Raw genomic sequence first — 18,768 nt, forward strand, 5'->3', positions numbered from 1 at the left:
AAAAAATATTCTGTTATTGATAACGATAACTCAAGTCTCTGACCTTATTACCTTAGCTCTCATAACCACGGTGGCATGGTCGTTGTGGTGGTGTTGGGACGTGGGTTGGGCTGCCCATTTTTAGAGATGCTTTTTTTCCGTCGCCGTCCGTCCGTCGCCGTCTGTCCGTGCGCTCGTGTTCCGCTGCCGTGTCAATGCGTACACTGTACGTATATAGCAGGTGAGAAGTGAGTCAAGTGACCCGTTCGGTGCAGTGTAAAAATGACGTGAAGTGTTTCTAAAACGTTCTTATTTTTAAAAACAAAAACATTTTTATTTCGATATTCCATCTCTTACTAGACGAAATCTGATTGAAAATGCTCACGCGAAATTATCGCCGGCACATTAAAATACCATCAGAAGCGGTGTAAATGCTTGTTCGACGAGGCTGACACCATTGCCTCAGCCGCCGTTTGACAATTTCTATAGCCCGGCCACAGCCCAGTTACCATTGATAAATCACTACAGTGTGGTGCTCTTATAATACACTATTGCGCGTAAGTACAAATATGTTGTAAATCATAGATACTTCAGTAGTCAGTAACTGTGTAGATGGGAAGTGACCGTCAATATTGTCCACTTTATTAGTCATTCATGAGTGCATTTTTTACACCGGAAAATATGCATAGTAACTAATGTATTATTTTCTGTTTTTTACGTACAATTGTTAATAATTTTGTTTCGGTTTTCAATACAATATTTACTACCATCACTTCATAACTTTTTTTCCTTGTGGGGTAGCATTACGAAGGGACTGAACTGTTAGTAAATCTCTTGCTAATAATAAATGTTAAGTTTCTAATATTAAAATCTAGGACTTCAGTTGATATGTTAAATTAACATAAAATGTTTACATTGAATATTTGTTAACTTTTGTGGCATTGTGTTAGTACCTATTACATTATTACAATAGAGAATCTGATGGGTGGGTATTAGGTATACCATCTGCTTTTAGTTTCACTAATAAGTATTTTTTTGTAGGAATCTGATGTAAATTCCTATATTATATTTACCATCAAGTATGTTTCTTATATTTTGAAGGTTCTTATCGAGGTTCTTATTTAATAATATATAAGTAGCTAAGTGTAGAAATAGCTAATACACCTATTGTAGATAAATATAGACAATTTTCAAAAAGTTCTGTAAAAATATCATGGAGTACTAGGAGTACCTTTGCAATTTAAACAAAACTTAGAGATCCAGCGCCACCATGTTTTTATCAATCTTACTTACATGTATAGTTCTCTAGGCGAAATTATGTTAGCCCCAGTTCAAAAAAAAAACACTACACTCTAAGAAAACCAATAGGTGCTGCCATGCTAAAAAAAAAGGAGATAAATTAATACTTATGGGTAGATATCAAACCATATTTAAAATATAAATGAAAATTTAGGTTCACAAGACACTTGCTATTTTGTTTTAGATTCATTAATTTTTAACCTACCTATGGCTAATTTTATTACTAGGCCCTTGAAAAAATAAGATATCTAAACATAAGTTCTTGAATAAACAACATTGGTATATTACTATATCATATACATGCAACTGTGTTGAGCCTACATTACAACAGCAGTCAGCAAACTTGATATTATTATGTTAATCTGAGTTTTTATTTTAATTTTGTTTTAAATGTTCTTATTTCTTATACATCTTATCCCATAAAGGTATATATATTTTTTATAAAATTATAAGGTAATTAAATTCCTATTTATCTAGGTACCCTAAAGTTAATTACTAAATTTTAGTGGGATAGTAATTAACAATAGATTAAGTGTAGCATTAGTAACAGTAGAGGATATCATGTTGTCATTTAAAAATATAAAATTGTACTGATGGCTACTTTAGACAATAGGTATTTCTGGAGGAATCTCTAGACATTTCTAACTATAAGTGTGTTAATCAATATCCATTTTGTGATAAGTGATTAAATATATTATTTGAATGGTAAACATTTAAAAAACTAGTAAAATAATATTAAGGTAATATAACCTATATTGTTTTTGTTATTAATGTTATTAATTGATTTACCAGTACATATTATACCTATATAATTTCTAAATCTCTATTCATTACAGAACACAGGAAAAAATATCTATTAAGATAATTTGTTTAAAAATTACCATTTTTGAGGTCCCTATTTTTTATTATTCATGGTGTGCTGTTAATATGAAGAAATACTCGATAAAAGCAATACTTCCAAAAAAAAAATTCTAAAATTACAAATTATCTAGCTGATCCCCCAGTGCATTTTGTTACCAATTAAAAATACCCACTCCATATGATTCAAAATTTGTGTTCAATTGTTCATTTGATACCCGTCGTAGTGATGTTCAAAACTTCTCATGACAAATTCCTGTGAATTTACCCCATCTTTATCTGCATTAGAAAAGTAATCATTTAATATACAGGTCTCAAGTTATATTCAATCATACCCTCGATCGTACCTAATAACTATTTTTTTCTTGTATTTTAGATTTGAAATTATTAAGTGTAACAATTTTTAAAATTGGTACCTTATAATCAATTGCTAATTTCTTTTTAATTAATACAACATTTAGTAACCAATAGGAACCCCATCAATTATAATAACCAAAAATGTGTTATTATTTCTATAAAAAAAATCTCAAATTTGCTGTAAAAAATATAATCTATGATACGATAGATCCTTTGAAAAGTGTAGCTTTCAGATGGTTGACAATTTTTAGTTTGGTTAAGTAGTTCCGGAACTTATCCCGAACAAACAAATAAATTGTCTTCTTTCTATTTAAGTGTAGATTAATGATATTACTTGTATATTTAACAGCCTAGTTTCATCAAAGAATACCTAAATAAAAATTAGATTATAATATAAATCTCTCAGTATAGGTAATATACCTAATACCTTGATTAATACAATTATAGAACTGTAAAGCTTAAAAGAATATTACCCTTGACAAAACCTTTTAACAAAAATGGTAAGTTTTGTATGTTATCATCCCTTGGATTATGTACACTCTAGCTAGATCCTGTCATAATTTACAAACAATTCTAATTACCTATAACAGTAACAAAAAATATAAATTTATAGTAAATATTTAATCATTTTCTGATTAAAGAGCTTCAAAACCATAGTTTATATAGTCAAAAACAACTTAGGTGTCTTTTATTCTCAATACTTGTTTTCATATTTAAGATCTTCTAGGTTATAATTATTAAATTTAAGAATTTAGAAGTGCATTCTATATGGATATATTTTTAGTATCCCAAAATTTTCATATTTACATTCTACCTACTTAATTTTTAAAATAATACTATAACCTTCAATATGCATACTATATCCACATAAATATTGTAATTCACAATTGTAAATGTATAAATTACTTTCTTGTATATTTTTATTTAAATTAATGAGATTTAATAAAATATTAATTGGACACTGGTCTTATTTCTGTATTATACAAAACAAAAAAAAAATATACAAGTATTTACTCCATCAATGAAAATGTTCACGGTGTCACTATAAACAAAATAACATTTATACAGTATAAACATAAAATATATAAAACACTATCACTCTTTTATGATCTAAAATTGATAATACGACTAATGAGCAATGATTTTTTGGTTCAATAATTTGTTTAACAAAATACATTTTTTCGCTAAATGATGATTTTTCTAGTGAGTTAGTGACATTTATTGACCCAACATCACTGTGCATTCTGCTATTTTAAAACTATGCCTTAACTTGCAATGAAACACCACATAATTTTGAAATTAACGGTGCATTAAATAAAACTTTTTTTGTAACTTGTAAACTATGAAATTATACAGATTTATTTAGCTAAACCCAAAATTTGAATAAAACTACTACTTAAATATTTGGCCACCATTTTATAGGCATTTGGTTTTATGAAACTAATGCATTACTATGAAGTAGGTCGAATCTATTATTAAAATAAGCTGTGTGGCGAGTAGATAATATGTTAAAGTATTTTTCTATACAATTTTCAGTATCTATGATTATTTTATTATACCTACATTGTAGGCTATAATTATTTCATAGATATATAAATGTTTGTAAATTAATATATCATGCTTAATTTTCCCGGTTAACTGTCAAGGTCATAGAATGTATTTTATTAATATTTATAAAAACAACAAAATAATATAATATAATACTCAATATAATGTAGAATTTACCAATAAGGTTTAAAGTTTAAGTACTTATTTTGTTGTTTAATTTAAATAATTTGATGTTGTCCTAAGGACAATCTTTTAAAAAAATTGTGTAAGTACATTTAATAGATCGCAAGAATAAAAAAATGTAAACTATTAGGTATGTACCTTTAATAAATTAAATTATAAAGTATTTTGTTTTATTTGCAGAAAATGTATTTCTAAATGTGTAATTTTATATCTACATAGTAATATGTTGTATAAATAGTATTAATAAGCCGTAATTACAATTAATATTAATTGCTAAAAATTGAATGTTTTCTAAAAAAAAGGTATTATTGTTCTATCCAGTAACTTCTAACCAAAATCTTTAATATATATTTTATCACCTTCAAACTATCAAATGGGTATTATAATACTTAAAAATAAAAAAATACAATATACCATTATTCAGGTTTATAATTTATTAGTACTTTTGGTACTCTAAACATTGATTAAATATGTAATAGTATATATTTTAATTAATGGTCTAAATACCTCGAATTATTGTGAACTGTAAAGTATCTTACATTTTTTTTCAATATTATATAATTTACGATTTCATAAAATTTTAATATAGTGACTCGCCAACGGTTTGACCAAATACCATAAACCTAAACTAAAAAAAAATTGTTTTTTTAATTTGAACTAATGACCAGTGTTGAGAATCCACAACCTCAAATTTTTATCCATTTAATAATTATATTATGCTTATCTTATTATTTTCTTGCAAATAATAATGTGTGAACATAATATTATGGACACTCAAATTTTTTTAGCATTACCTACATCACTGACTACACACTATTTATAGAATAACAGTTTGATGACACATCGCAGATCGTAATAATAATTTACAATAAACTATACATCTAATAAATATAATATTTTTCTACGTTGATCCCTCACAGAATCATTTTTCTTTATTGCTATTAACGTATTAATTGCTTGTTGAACATATTCTTATTATGTCCTTGCGAATTAAAAAAAAAAACAATTATTATTAACTGATTGGTTGGACCGTATTTCATAAAAAAATTATGATTATAATGTGTTATGAAATTTATAATCAAATACGAAAATAAGTTATTGTAGGTTTGAGGTATTGAGCCTAACCTAGGTTAGGTACCTACCTCAATAAATACGTTAACGTTTACCCGATGGTACGCCCTGTACTGCCGCTAGTGTATACCAAGAGGGCGACACCGATACGTTTATACGTCTATACGTCTACGTAGCTTTGTTCTGATATGGAACAAACCAAGGAAAAAATAATAAAGAAACCCACCCCCGGCTGATCAATCTGATAGTTAGTTATAAAAATGTGAACGGAAAAAGAACTCCAGCTAAGGCTAACCCATTAGCCTAATAACCCTACGTCGACAGTAATAGCGCTTGCTTCTAAGTTTCCGTTGTTGCCAAACTTGCGTGCTCTAATATTTTATATTTTTACAGGGTGAAATAAAAATAAAAACTTCTTGGTCGAAATATGGCTGGTGATCGTGTACGACAGCATCGTTTGCCGTACACATGCCTATAATATTTAAGTCAATATCAATTTGATATTAATAAGTTATAAATGTCTCCTTAATTCATTAACGAACAATCAATGGTTCTTCGATCTAAACAGTGGACCTCTTATAAATTTTTTGTCGGGTTGTTAAAAAATATGATATCGCATAACCGTAACACACATGCTAGTCTCGCGCGCACACGCTCACTCACGCGTATGCACCGGATAACTGTCCATCAAATCCTTATAAGGCTACGGCTGTTCGACTGGTATTTTTTTTTAAAATCCTTGCTGTCTGTGTCCGCGACAACAGGTGGAAGTAGAAAAATAGTTTACACCTCGTCATCGTCGCGACCTTTAAAGACGAGTAGAGAAGAGGAAAAAACGATTCTTTTACCCCTTTCGTTATTCACTCTCGTACAATCGTCACTCGTGACGTGATCGTCTGCCGGTGGTGGGGACGTGAATATCTTGTATATTTTTATCCTATGATTTCATTGATAAATGCGCACGCGTTTCACAAGGTGAATAACTGCCAACACATCGCGATTTCCGACTCACGGCAGTGGAGAAGGAGGCAGAGCAAGTTAAGGCCATCAAAAGATTTTTTTCTCATTTCCTCCCATTTAGTTATAGTTAATTGCAATTCAATCCGATTATGTAAAATTACTTGTATCCAATAGTTTTTTTTCTCAAACAAATACTATCATAAATTATTATACTTCGAATATTGTATAGATTAAATTTAAAGCCTATTCACAACCTATATATTATGAGGAATGAAATGTTGTACGACTTTAATTAGAGTGACATTTTTATAGGAAAAAGCATCAATATCAGAGAAAAAAACAACTGTTTTAATTGAGTATTGTAGAAAGAGCAGGACAATTGATTAATAGATGATAGAAATCTTGTGAGGCACAGTTAGAGAAGAGATACAGGAAGGCCTTGATTGAGCCTCAAACCTAATTTGAATTAGGTTAACTAATTAATTAATTAATTTTTTTTTAATTTTTTAATTTGTGATTATTGACTTTACAAGCTTGAAATACAACACAATATTGAAGCTTGGAACCATGGATGAAGTGGAATGTTGGGAGATTTTTTTTTAAATCGGACATAGGATTCCATAATATGTATTTTTTCAATCTAGCGTCTAGATCTATAGTATAAGGGTGAATCAACGGTGTAGTGACATTAAGTCGGGATTAGGCCTCCGAAGCGGGCCTCAGAGAAAATAGTTAATGAGGGTGACGGGAGTCGGCGTGCTTATTGCCAATAATACCTTTAACAATATATATTCAATGACAACATTGAAGAGCTTAAACATCACCAAATAAATCCAACTTAGAGATTCGTCCATCTCACACTGTTGGTTATAATTAGGGCTGAGATTTGTATATTGTATGTAAATATATATTTTTACTAAAATATGATAAATTATTAAATTAGTTATTGCAAATGATACATTCGTTTCACCTAATTTGCAATAAAATAAGACATATTTTATTCTACATGTTTTTACATATTTTCTTTCACATTACTTAAAAAATGTCTGCTTTTTTTAAACTTATTTTGTTCATTTTTTTTTTTTGTGGTATGTAGTATTTAACATTCATACTTCGATAAAAGTACTCATACAATTTGTAAGTGATGTACAGCCATATTACATGTTAACATATTTTTATATTTTTTTTAATACTTACATATGCTTTATTTCTTACTACCTACATAATTTTGGTTTTTTTACATATAAATAACATTCCTTGTTATAATTATTGTAAGGATTTAAAATAGGAACTTTTTATAGTACTGCCGTAGCTAATTTTAAGAACTGAATTGATGGACTTTTAAAATCGATTATTCGCAGACTTGCAGTTAAGCAAACTATTTTGATTTATTTTCGACAAAATCAATTGATCACTAAAACACGTTGTATGAAGTGGGAAATGTCGTTATCCGTAGGTATATGAGTATTTCAATTTTCCATTTTTCGATTATATCTCTGTCCCGGCAGCGAATTTCGAAGGTAAAAAAAATTCGTATCATAATAAATAGTAAAATAAAAACTAGTCCAACAGCAGTAAGCAGAAGTACGCGGCTGTGTGGGAACGGACTGGTTTCTACCGCGCGCCCACGACGTATAAGTCGGTTTGTTGTTTAGGCGTACCGGCCGCCGCCTCATCCGGGCCACACCGTCGTTGCCGTCTCCCTCGCACTGCCTTACACGCATTGCCACCCGACCTGCTGTCGTCGCCGACACATGTTCGTGTTTTTCGATCATTTGTCGGTCGTCAACGGGACCAGGGTCGCGTGCTGGTCGTAGACGCGGCTTTTGTCACTCGGCGTCGGCCTTTTCCGAGACGAACGTGACGTTTGTCGGCTCCGCAGGTCGCATTTTCGATGCTGAACGCCGCATATGGCCGTGTAATAAACAGCGATCGTATCTTGCAATACCGGCGGATGGGTCGAGATTTTTTATTTATTTTTTGTGTGTGTGGGGGGGGGGGGGCAGTGGCGAAGAGGTGGACCTTGGCGCGGTTCTATGCGGCGGACGTCGACGCTGTGCAACGTTAATGAGCCATGTAGGCCAAAAGACGCATTCCTTTTTACGACCAAAAACTCATAACGCGCAGCGTGGTAAAAATACAATACGGAATAATATACATGCTTACAATAAAGAATACAATATTATTATGTTATTATTATTATATTACAATAATATACGTCTGTTATTGTAAATTTGTGATTTAAAATGCTATTACAGCGGTTCCGGAAGATGACGGAAGTAAATAACTAATAATAGTTAGTACGACGAAGTAATAAACGTGTACCGTTGTGTTCGTTTCGTAGTACGTTTACTTGTTCATTTGGAAACAACGTAGTGTCTATCTGAAGAATGCAAAAATAAATAATCAACAATAAAATGTTGCCAAATTTTAAGTTAGGACGTGAGTGATTGGGGAGGACCGGTGATGGGGTTAAGCCATTACACCCCATTCCGCAAAATATTTCTTGTTCTTTTATATAAGTGACAAGCTATATCTTTTATTTAGTACGCCCTTGCGGATATCTAAATTCTAAAATTGCCGAGAAAATTATGACGCACATTTAAAACACCACGATTTCTGTGTTTTTACAACGAGATACGTGCGCAACGTGACGTTTCCATATAAGGTTCTCAATCATTCTATATGTGATCCTATTATAACTGTTATCATCCGGTAAGTTAGTGACGCGCGTGTTAGAAATAATCGTACATATATTTTCATCAATACCAATGCGGCATTGCCTGGTGTTATTAAAAGACATTTTTCTGCACATTTCATATTTTAATTTTCTACGAATTCTTAAGACTTCACACACTTTACTACTTCAGTTACAGTATAATTAATTACTTATTTTGCTGACCGTGTCGTATTATTCATGAAACCATACTATAACAGTTAAACTATGCACAACGTATATAATATATATTACAACTTAACTGTAACATCTGGATTATGTTATGTCCAATCCTTTTATGAGTTGCTTACAATTTTACTCGAATTCGTCAATTCAAACTCTTTATACTCATCTTTAAATCTTTATGAACGTTTTAGTACTTTTTATATTTATCAAACAATTATTACAATCTTGAGTTATTGTGGTTGGTTCTTCCGTAATTACTAATTAGTTTCTTTTTTATACGTCCACTATTAAGCATCGATGCATGTAAACATTTATTTATAGTAGGTGTAGAATTAACACACCTTTTTACAGAGGTGGACTATTATTTTTAAATAAGACTTATTAACCAAATATTGCTTTGTTTTGAAATATATTTTATGAAAATTATTTGATTTAAAAAATAGAAATTTAAATAGTTTCATCGATTGTTAATTTAATAAAACATTATTAAATATCGATTTTATATTAAAAAATTTATATATTTTTTCAGATTATTACTCAGACCAAAATGAATAAAATACTAATGCTAATAATGTTGACAGTTGCCTTGTTGACACTAGGCTTTTGTTATGCAGACGAAATACAACAACAATTAATCAGACAGAATCCTTGCGTTCTTAAACAGACTTGTCATGAATGTATACAAACTCCAACGTGCGCTTGGTGTGCACAACCGGTACGTTTAGCAAAAAAAAATCATTAGTCATTGGTATTTGTCCTTTGTTTTGTCGTGTTCTAATCATAACAATTAATTTTAACAGTTTTTGTAAAACGCTAACGTTTATTTTTATTATTAGTTTATTCATTGCTTTTTAAATTATTGCAATTGTATTTTATATTTGTAGAAATTTGATGGAAAACGATGTTTTCAATCAAACATTAACTCTAACATGATACAATGTAATGAACGCTATATCAATAATCCTAAAAATGAGTACAAAATGTTGGATTCGCGTCAACTTCAAAAAGCTAGAAAAAATACGAATTCTTATACGTCTAGTGTTAGTAGTTCCAGCGGCTCCTCTACTTCGGCTTTTAAAGGATCAGCATCGAGTTCGGCACACGATGCTGTTCAAATCTCTCCTCAACAAGTATCTCTTAAGCTTAGAATAAGTAAGTATTTTCCGAATTATTATATTTTTATATATTTTTTTTAACAATTTATGACATTATTTTTAGATGAAGCCCATAGAATAACTGTGAATTATGCACAAGCCGAAGATTATCCTGTGGACTTGTATTACTTAATGGACTTATCTAATTCAATGGAGGACGACAAAGAAAAATTATCCGCTCTTGGAAATTTATTGGCTGAAAGCATGCGAAATATTACCTCAAATTTTCGACTTGGATTTGGTAGCTTTGTTGACAAAGTTGTCATGCCATATGTCAATACGATGCCGAAAAAGTAAGTTGAATAGTTGTTTTTGGTTTTTATAAATTTGTTTGAATGAGTATAAAATTTATTTTTGCGTGATTTTTCTTGGGTTAGAGTTGAATCTCCATGCGAATTCTGTGCTCATTCATATGGTTTTCGTAATCAGTTGTCGTTGAATTCGAACACTGATTTATTCTCAGTAAGTTATTGATCTAAAATGAATTCAAGGCAAAATGTGTATAATTCATCTACAAATAAATCAATGTTGTATATATATATATACATTTGAATAAAATCTTTGTTGTTTCTATCGCAAGTACATAGGCGTGTATATAAAATTTAATTGGGGGAGGAGAGGGCTAATACATGTGTAGAGAATATCAAAAATAGAAAACATTAGCATGTTTTGTTTTGTGATAACATATTTAGTATGTAATACTTTTTAAATATATATTCTAATATACAAACTGTTATCAATTTTCATGTAATATACTTAATTCGAAAACAATTGTCCCAACCCTTTGTGAGAGGGAATCCAAAGTCATCCCTCTATGAATACATTCCTTCTAGAAAAAGGTACTTTCATATATGTCTTGCTTATACAAATTACAAACAATAGGTATTCATTATTTTTAAACTGATCAAGGTTATACATGATAATTCTATATTTGGAATCAGGGATTTCAATTCATTTCAATTCAATTTGTTTTTATATGATTTTGCTACAGTATTTTCCTTTTAGATTACTTAGTAAACAGATAGTTTAAAAGGTAATGTACTATTTTATGGTACATATTATATTTTTTTAGTAATTTAAATTTTTCAATTAAAATAATGCTCTGTTGGTTTAAAAACAATACTTTTCATTGTAATTTGGTTAAAATAAAACACTCTTATAGTTGTACAATATGTATTTGCATGACTTGTAGGGCCAATATGTACGAAATACGAGTATATAAGTTTCATGTGTAGTTTAGATAGTTTAAATATAATATTTTTTAGCTTTTATGTTTTTATTTGTTGTAGATGTTTTTATACACTCACTAGGCAAATCATTATCCTATTTTAATACTTCAAATAAATTCACAGAGTATATTGGTTTTAAATAAATTATAATAAATTAATCAAATTCATACCCATATGGCTATCTATGTTTAATAAGGGATATGCTTGTTGTGCACATAGTATTTCACTATCGTTCTGTAATTGTTTGATTATTACAAAACTTATTTTGTAATAATATTTTGTGTGCTTGTATAATATTCAGCTTGGTGAAGCCATGTCCTCGTTGTGAAGCTCCTCCATACGGATTTCAAAATGTCATGTCTCTCAGTCAAGACACTAATAAATTTGCCGTAAGTCCATTGAAAACTATTCAGCATCATTAAGAATAACTATTGACTAAATATTATTTATTAATATTAACATAATATGATTTTGTACTCTTAACTGTCTAATTTTCAGAAATGTATTAAGACGAAAATAAATATATTATTTTATTTGTTATTAACATTTAATAAACTTTCATGTTTTATACCCACTTTTTAAATTATTGTACTTAAAAATGTGATTGACTTACAGCTTGTTTATATGTTTCTGTTGCATGATTAATTTTAAATGAATTTATGAGTTAAAGTATTAATTGAATGCATGTAAAATATTAGTTTAATACATTAATTAATTGAATCTAATACTTAATATAGGGCGAGGTCCAAAGAGCACCAGTTTCAGGTAATTTAGATGCACCAGAAGGTGGTTTTGATGCTATCATGCAAGCCATCGTATGTCGAGATCAAATTGGTTGGAGAGAACGTGCCAGACGGTTATTGTTATTCTCAACCGATGCTGGATTTCATTATGCTGGTGACGGAAAAGTAAGATTCTTTATTACTTAAGTTATGTTTTAAATCACTAAACAATTCATTAAATCTTTAGCTTGGTGGAATTATCAAACCAAATGATGGTCGTTGCCATCTCGATAATAGAGGTACCTACACACATTCGTCTTTACAAGATTATCCATCAATATCACAGGTAACAACTATACCAAAGTGTTAATAACTTATTTACTTTATAACTTACTTAACATTAGATATGATTAAACATTTTTTAGATAAATTTAAAAGTAAGACAAAACTCAATCAATATGATATTTGCTGTAACACGAGAACAAATAAATGTTTATGAACGTCTAATGCAACATATTGAAGGAGCTTCAGCTGGTACTCTATCTGAAAATTCTGAAAATGTTGTTGATTTAGTTAAAGATCAGTACAGTGTAAGAAATATTATATTTTCGAACATATTATTTATTATTACAATACATTGTATGCTCTTCCTTTATATGATAGAATCTTAATAACTATTGATTGTTTTACAGAAAATATCGTCTTCTGTTGAAATGAGAGATACAGCATCTAGTGCCATAAAGGTCACATATTATTCGAGCTGTCTTGATAAAGATGGTGTGTTAAAACAAACAAATAAATGTGATGGACTTAAAGTTGGTACTGTAGTCAATTTTCAAGCTGAAATTGAAGTAACATCATGTCCACCAAATCGCAAAGATTGGTCACAGACTTTTCAAATTTACCCTGTTGGCATTAATGAATCATTAACTGTGGTATTAGATATGCAGTGTGAATGCGAGTGTGAAAATGTTGGTCATCCTGTAAGTAGCAACTTCATAGCGCCTAATAGTATAGATTAATTATTTAAAATGTAATTTAGGATTATCTTGAGAAATCGCCCGACTGTCGTGGAGCTGGAACATTAAAGTGTGGTGTTTGTGAATGTGATTCTATGCACTTTGGTCGTATGTGTGAATGTGATGCTAACAATAACCGCCATGGTAATGATACATACATGGTATCTGGATGTCGGTTGAACAATGACTCGGAAATAAATTGTTCCGGTCGTGGAGAATGTAACTGTGGCCAATGTGATTGTCAAGCTAGATCTAATCCAGAAGAGGTAAAATTAACTTTCAATGTAAATTATCTAAGTTGATGTAACTAATAATATAAAATATGTTTTAGAGAGTTTATGGTACATACTGTGAATGTGATAATTTCTCCTGTGACCGATCTGGTGGTGCTTTATGTGGTGGTTATGGTACATGTGATTGTGGTGTGTGCAAGTGTATCCCAGGATGGACAGGAGAATCATGTGATTGTCATGCTACAAATGAAACATGTATAATGGATGGCAGTAATGAAATATGTTCTGGTCGTGGGAATTGTGAATGTGGTCAATGCAAGTGCTCTGAAGAAAACGGTATAAGATATTCTGGAAAATACTGTCAAAAATGTCCAGTAAGTTGATAAAAATGTGATTGTATTTTGTGTTCATATCAATTTTTAAAACTTAATATTATTTATTATTAAATTGTTATGTGATTTAGACTTGTCCAGGTAGATGTCAAGAATTTAAAGAATGTATTCAATGTCTTGTATATAAGACTGGCTCTATGTCCCCTGAAGAATGTGAAAAAAGTTGCACAATCAAACCAATTATAGTAAAAGTAGCTGAAGGTAAAATATGAGACCTTTCAGTACCTAATAAAACATTTTTTCTTCAATTATTATTTTAATTTTTAGCTAATGAAGACAAAGATGAAAATATGTGTTCATATTATGATCAAGACGATTGTCGTTTTGCGTATGTTTACACTTATGATCAAAGCGGAAAGATTGTAATTCGAGCACAAGAAGAACGTGAATGTCCTCCTCAAGTTTACTTTATGGGTACATACTATATATTATATTAAAAAAAATTGTTTGTGTACATTGTTAGTTATTTGTTGTATATCATTTCAGGTATTATATTGGGCGTGATTGGAGCTATAGTATTAATTGGAATGGCTCTTCTGCTGCTGTGGAAACTACTAACAACAATTAATGATAGACGAGAATTCGCGAAGTTTGAAAAAGAACGTATGATTGCCAAATGGGACACAGTAAGTATTGTTAAATAAACAAAACTTCTTTTTTTTATTAAATTTATATTTTTTTATTATTTTTAGGCTGAAAATCCAATCTACAGACAAGCTACGTCAACATTCAAAAATCCTACTTATATGGGCAAATCTTAAGATCCAAATGTGTTCAAAACTACATGTTGTATACTAACAAATGAGTAACTCTCACTCGTTTTTATAACTTTTGTTAGAAATTAGAACACGTGCCATAGATGTGTAAATCATAGTAAATTAACACTTTGTTTTTTTTTTCATCTGGGAGTCATGAATTACTATTAACACAATTGCAGTAGAACTCAGTATCTTGTAAATAAAGATTCATTGTTCATTGTTGTCAATGTTAAATTTTCTACAGCATTAGTGTAAGCAAAAAAAAAAAATTAAACAATTATAACTTAAGCATGTTACTTAGAAACTTCCTAATATTTATTTTTGTTAAATGTATTTTAATTCCTTTTCTGTATATTTTTTTCTATTTTGTTAATATTTTATTTTAATATTATATTTGATGTATACATAATTTATTTTCTATTCTATTTTTAAATTAATCAACAGATCTCTGAATTTGAAATCGAGCTTAATAGGAAAAATACACTTAAAATATTAATTATTTTCGTCTAGTCTTCCATCACTAAAACCACCAGTGAATTCGAACTTAAAAATAAATTAACTATTTTTTTCGCAAACAAAAATGCTGAACATCGAATTTGTGCCTTTAATATTCATTAGAACTTACATTTAAAACAGTATATATGTATTTATACATACATACTATTTAATATATATATATATATACATATAATATAGTGCCTTAACAATTATTGTTTGCGTGCTAATTTTTTTTTTTTGCATTTTATTATTGTATCATAACATTAACGACTGACTTTTGAATATATAATATGAATAAATAAAAATCGTGTACAATATATTATTCGACGTGTGTTTTTTTCCACTATTCACGTTTTTCCTTGTCCGGCAGCGGTCGTGAAGAAAATATTATGTAGGTTATGCCATACTGATGGCGCCTACTGCCTACACCAGAATCAAGACGCAAGTCACAGAGAATCGAATCTAGCATTCTAGCACATATGTCACGCCATTTCGGCGTGTCCGAGATCCAACTGAAAATTCTGCACAAGGCCACGTGATCTGAAATTCCGAACTCTGCATGTCTCTCGGAACGTGATACAACTTCGGGCGAGCTCGTTCGGCGGCTGTCCGAACGTCGTACGAGAGATACGCGAAAACCCCCAATAGCTGAACGTACCGCACGATGAGTGCGGCTCTCGAGATAACGACTACAGACTACAATAGGTACTACACGATATCCACTTGTCGTCGTCGTTGTTCGGTTGGAAATCAGCAGTCGCTTTTAGGTTATGAGCGACAGTATATCTATATGATATAACAGTATTATGTATATTATAATAAATTATAATATTGATATAATATAATAATATATTTTGTATCGGTCACGTAAACGCGAAAACCCGTTGTAGTTGTTGTGCTGTATAGCTAAACAGTGAACCCAATATTAACCGACCACCATGTACGCTTTGCAAACAGTCGGCAGCACGACCAGCTCCGTCAAAGGTAACGGCGACGCCGATGTAAATATAATAATAATTACGATCAAGTACCTAAACAGTACATGGATTATTCCTATGCGGATGTACGCGTCGGATCAGGGACGACGTCGTGCGCCGATCTCGCGGAATTAAATTTCAATTTGTATTATGATATATGTTTTAAACGTGTGCAGATGACACGGAGGTGTTGGATTTGGACGATGTTGGCAACTCGATAGTCGAGCAGATCATCAGCAACAGTAACGCCGTCAAACGTTCAGGGAATCTGACGTCAAGTACGTGATCGTGTGTTACATATTATATATTTTTTCGAACACCTCGGCGAGCAATCGTCTTTATTGGTGTCAAATGTTTATTGCATACATTATATTTTAACTTCATGAGTGGTTGCTTTTTTGCCCCATCTATTAAACACTTGAAACGAAATCTTATTATATGTAGACATATAGTGTTATTACTTATTACACAAATACCCGATCGTATATCTATAATCTATATCCACACATAAAAACATTCATAATTTTAATACTGTTTTTCTACTCCATTTTGTTTCGTCATTTATAAGCACTTGTGCTATTACAAATATTACAATCAAAAAACTATTTACAGTGTATAAAAATAAGTTTAACCTTGTTCGGTGTTGAAAAGAACGACAAAATATAATTTCTATAATATCTTGCAGAGGATATCTGGGCACCCAGATTTACCCATGTCGTGTTATCCTGTAGGTATATACGTACGCATAACATATAAAAACACGTTCGTAATTCCAATTATCTTTAAAATTTTGTTTTAGTTGAAAAATATTTACAGCAAAAATTAATTAGAAAAACATTCGTGACCGTTCAAAATTCAAGATATTTTTATAATGTAACATGTAACTATTTTTCATAACATAAATAATGGTATGCTTCTAGAAGTATAGTCTAGTGCGAAGTATAGTCTTATTTTTTAAACGAAGTCAAATGTGTTATTAGATTTCATTTCTAGACAGTAAATACTTTTTAAAAATTATTACAAATAACCACCTATTAAACACGTATTCTGAAATCTGAATAAATAAGACGTATTCTTTACAGTTCTTTTTCATCTAAATCAAAATCTTATACATTTGTGTATTGCAATTTTACGTAATTTATACAAATAAAAAAACACACATCATTGTAAAATTAATCATTCATCTCTCCGCTCAGAATCTAAAATTAAATTAAATTTAGTGAGACATTACATTTTGTCAGAATGGAACGTAAACTTAACAAATGTATTACCTAGTTATTACCTAAACTAGGGGTCGGGAACCTTTTCGTAAGAGCCATTTTTTCGAAAAATTACAAAACCATGATGTCCAGGGAGCCGCACAGGTTTGAACAACCTTTTTTTAGTTGCAGTTGTTAGTGTAGAGTATATACTATAGACAATATATTATAGAATATTAGAATAAAGATAGTATTATCATTTCATTGAAAATTTGGAGGGCATTAAAAAAATGATACGTCTTAAACTTAGAAAATATAGAAAAACTTTGTTTCATTAATTCATTATTATTATTATTATTATTATTGTTTATACAAGTATAATATTATTTAATTAAATACAATAACACACAAAAAAACGTATCTACTTAATATTAGTGGGAATTTTCCAAAGAGCCGCAGGTTGCATATTAAAGAGCCGCTAGTTCCTGACCCCTGACCTTCAGTATAGTATCATAATCTCAACAATAACAATAAAAAAATCAAGCAAAATGATAGTCTACACTCTACGATATTGAGTGCATAATTAATGTTAACATCAAACTGGAAAGTGATATGTGTGTCTTCATAATAAAATTTAGTTTTGATTTAAGATTAAAAAATAAAAATAAATTTACTAAAAAAATAATCTTGATAAATAGTTACATTTATTTGTACATATTTGTACAGAATATAAATTTTTAACTTCTTTGGTTCGCGAAGGCTCAATACTACTTCAGTTTTGAACAGAAACCCCTATTTTTATCACCAGATATGAGTAGATCAGTTTGGTCCGTTAACCATGGTCCTAAACCTAAAATTGACCGAGTTACAGCCCAACACATTTTTGTTTTTGAAAAATAATTTTTTTCAAAAACATGGTTGGTGCACTTATATTGTGTGGATTTTGAAATTCCATTTGACCAATAATGATGACTTATTTAAAATACGTTAATTATTGGTATACTTTGATTTGTCATTTGTCCGTCCACAAAATGTATGATTTAAAAAGAATGGGTAGTTATTAATTTCTGTACCATTATTCGTGCAATAAATGTTAATGTACGTTCGGCATCGACGTAAATGGTGTAATAGGTTAAGTAGAATGTTCCAACTTGTTAAATTGTGTATAATATACTCTGTCCTTGCTGCGTTACTTTTTCAATAAATAAATAAAATACCGGAATATGTTTATTTCTACAGGCTTACTTACTTGTGCTCAAAATGTTAGATAACTATTAACTATTTCACTTAAATATTTAATTACCTATTGGTTTCAGATGGCTATCAATCTTCTCAAACTCACCCAGCGATACAAAATTATGGTAAGAACCATATATTACACTTATTTTTTTTATTCTCAAGTTAGTTTTCAATCATCCCCCCCCCCCCCC

At 30.2% G+C, this 18,768-nt stretch overlaps 2 protein-coding genes across 2 annotated transcripts in view; both read left to right on the plus strand.

Moving 5' to 3' along the window:
- Positions 1-123: 123 nt before the first annotated feature.
- LOC111039331 (integrin beta-PS) lies at positions 124-15,281 on the plus strand. Its single transcript, XM_022322803.1, has 15 exons — positions 124-536; positions 9,687-9,872; positions 10,042-10,309; positions 10,376-10,604; positions 11,842-11,929; positions 12,278-12,448; positions 12,510-12,608; positions 12,688-12,852; positions 12,955-13,245; positions 13,305-13,547; positions 13,613-13,888; positions 13,978-14,107; positions 14,174-14,320; positions 14,393-14,532; positions 14,599-15,281. Exons 2-15 carry the CDS (start codon positions 9,705-9,707, stop codon positions 14,665-14,667), a joined length of 2,484 nt encoding a protein of 827 aa, XP_022178495.1. The 5' UTR covers positions 124-536; positions 9,687-9,704; the 3' UTR covers positions 14,668-15,281.
- Positions 15,282-15,862: 581 nt separating this feature from the next.
- Positions 15,863-18,768, plus strand: part of LOC111039332 (cytochrome b ascorbate-dependent protein 3-like) — an 8,719-nt gene continuing 5,813 nt past the window's right edge. Inside the window, exons 1-3 of the mRNA XM_022322804.1 lie at positions 15,863-16,146; positions 16,316-16,417; positions 18,655-18,699. Coding sequence (XP_022178496.1) covers positions 16,101-16,146; positions 16,316-16,417; positions 18,655-18,699 — 193 coding nt within the window. The 5' untranslated portion in view covers positions 15,863-16,100. The remainder of the gene's footprint in view (positions 16,147-16,315; positions 16,418-18,654; positions 18,700-18,768) is intronic.

Source organism: Myzus persicae, unplaced genomic scaffold (genome assembly GCF_001856785.1).
Source record: "Myzus persicae strain clone G006 unplaced genomic scaffold, MPER_G0061.0, whole genome shotgun sequence".
NCBI lineage: Eukaryota > Metazoa > Arthropoda > Insecta > Hemiptera > Aphididae > Myzus > Myzus persicae.

Bases quoted from the DNA above. Each gene is read 5' to 3' on its own strand.
- LOC111039331 (XM_022322803.1), top strand. From the start codon at position 9,705: ATGAATAAAATACTAATGCTAATAATGTTGACAGTTGCCTTGTTGACA. The intron at 10,310-10,375 runs GTAAGTATTTTC...CATTATTTTTAG, and splicing joins ATCTCTTAAGCTTAGAATAA to ATGAAGCCCATAGAATAACT. The intron at 12,609-12,687 runs GTAACAACTATA...AACATTTTTTAG, and splicing joins ATTATCCATCAATATCACAG to ATAAATTTAAAAGTAAGACA.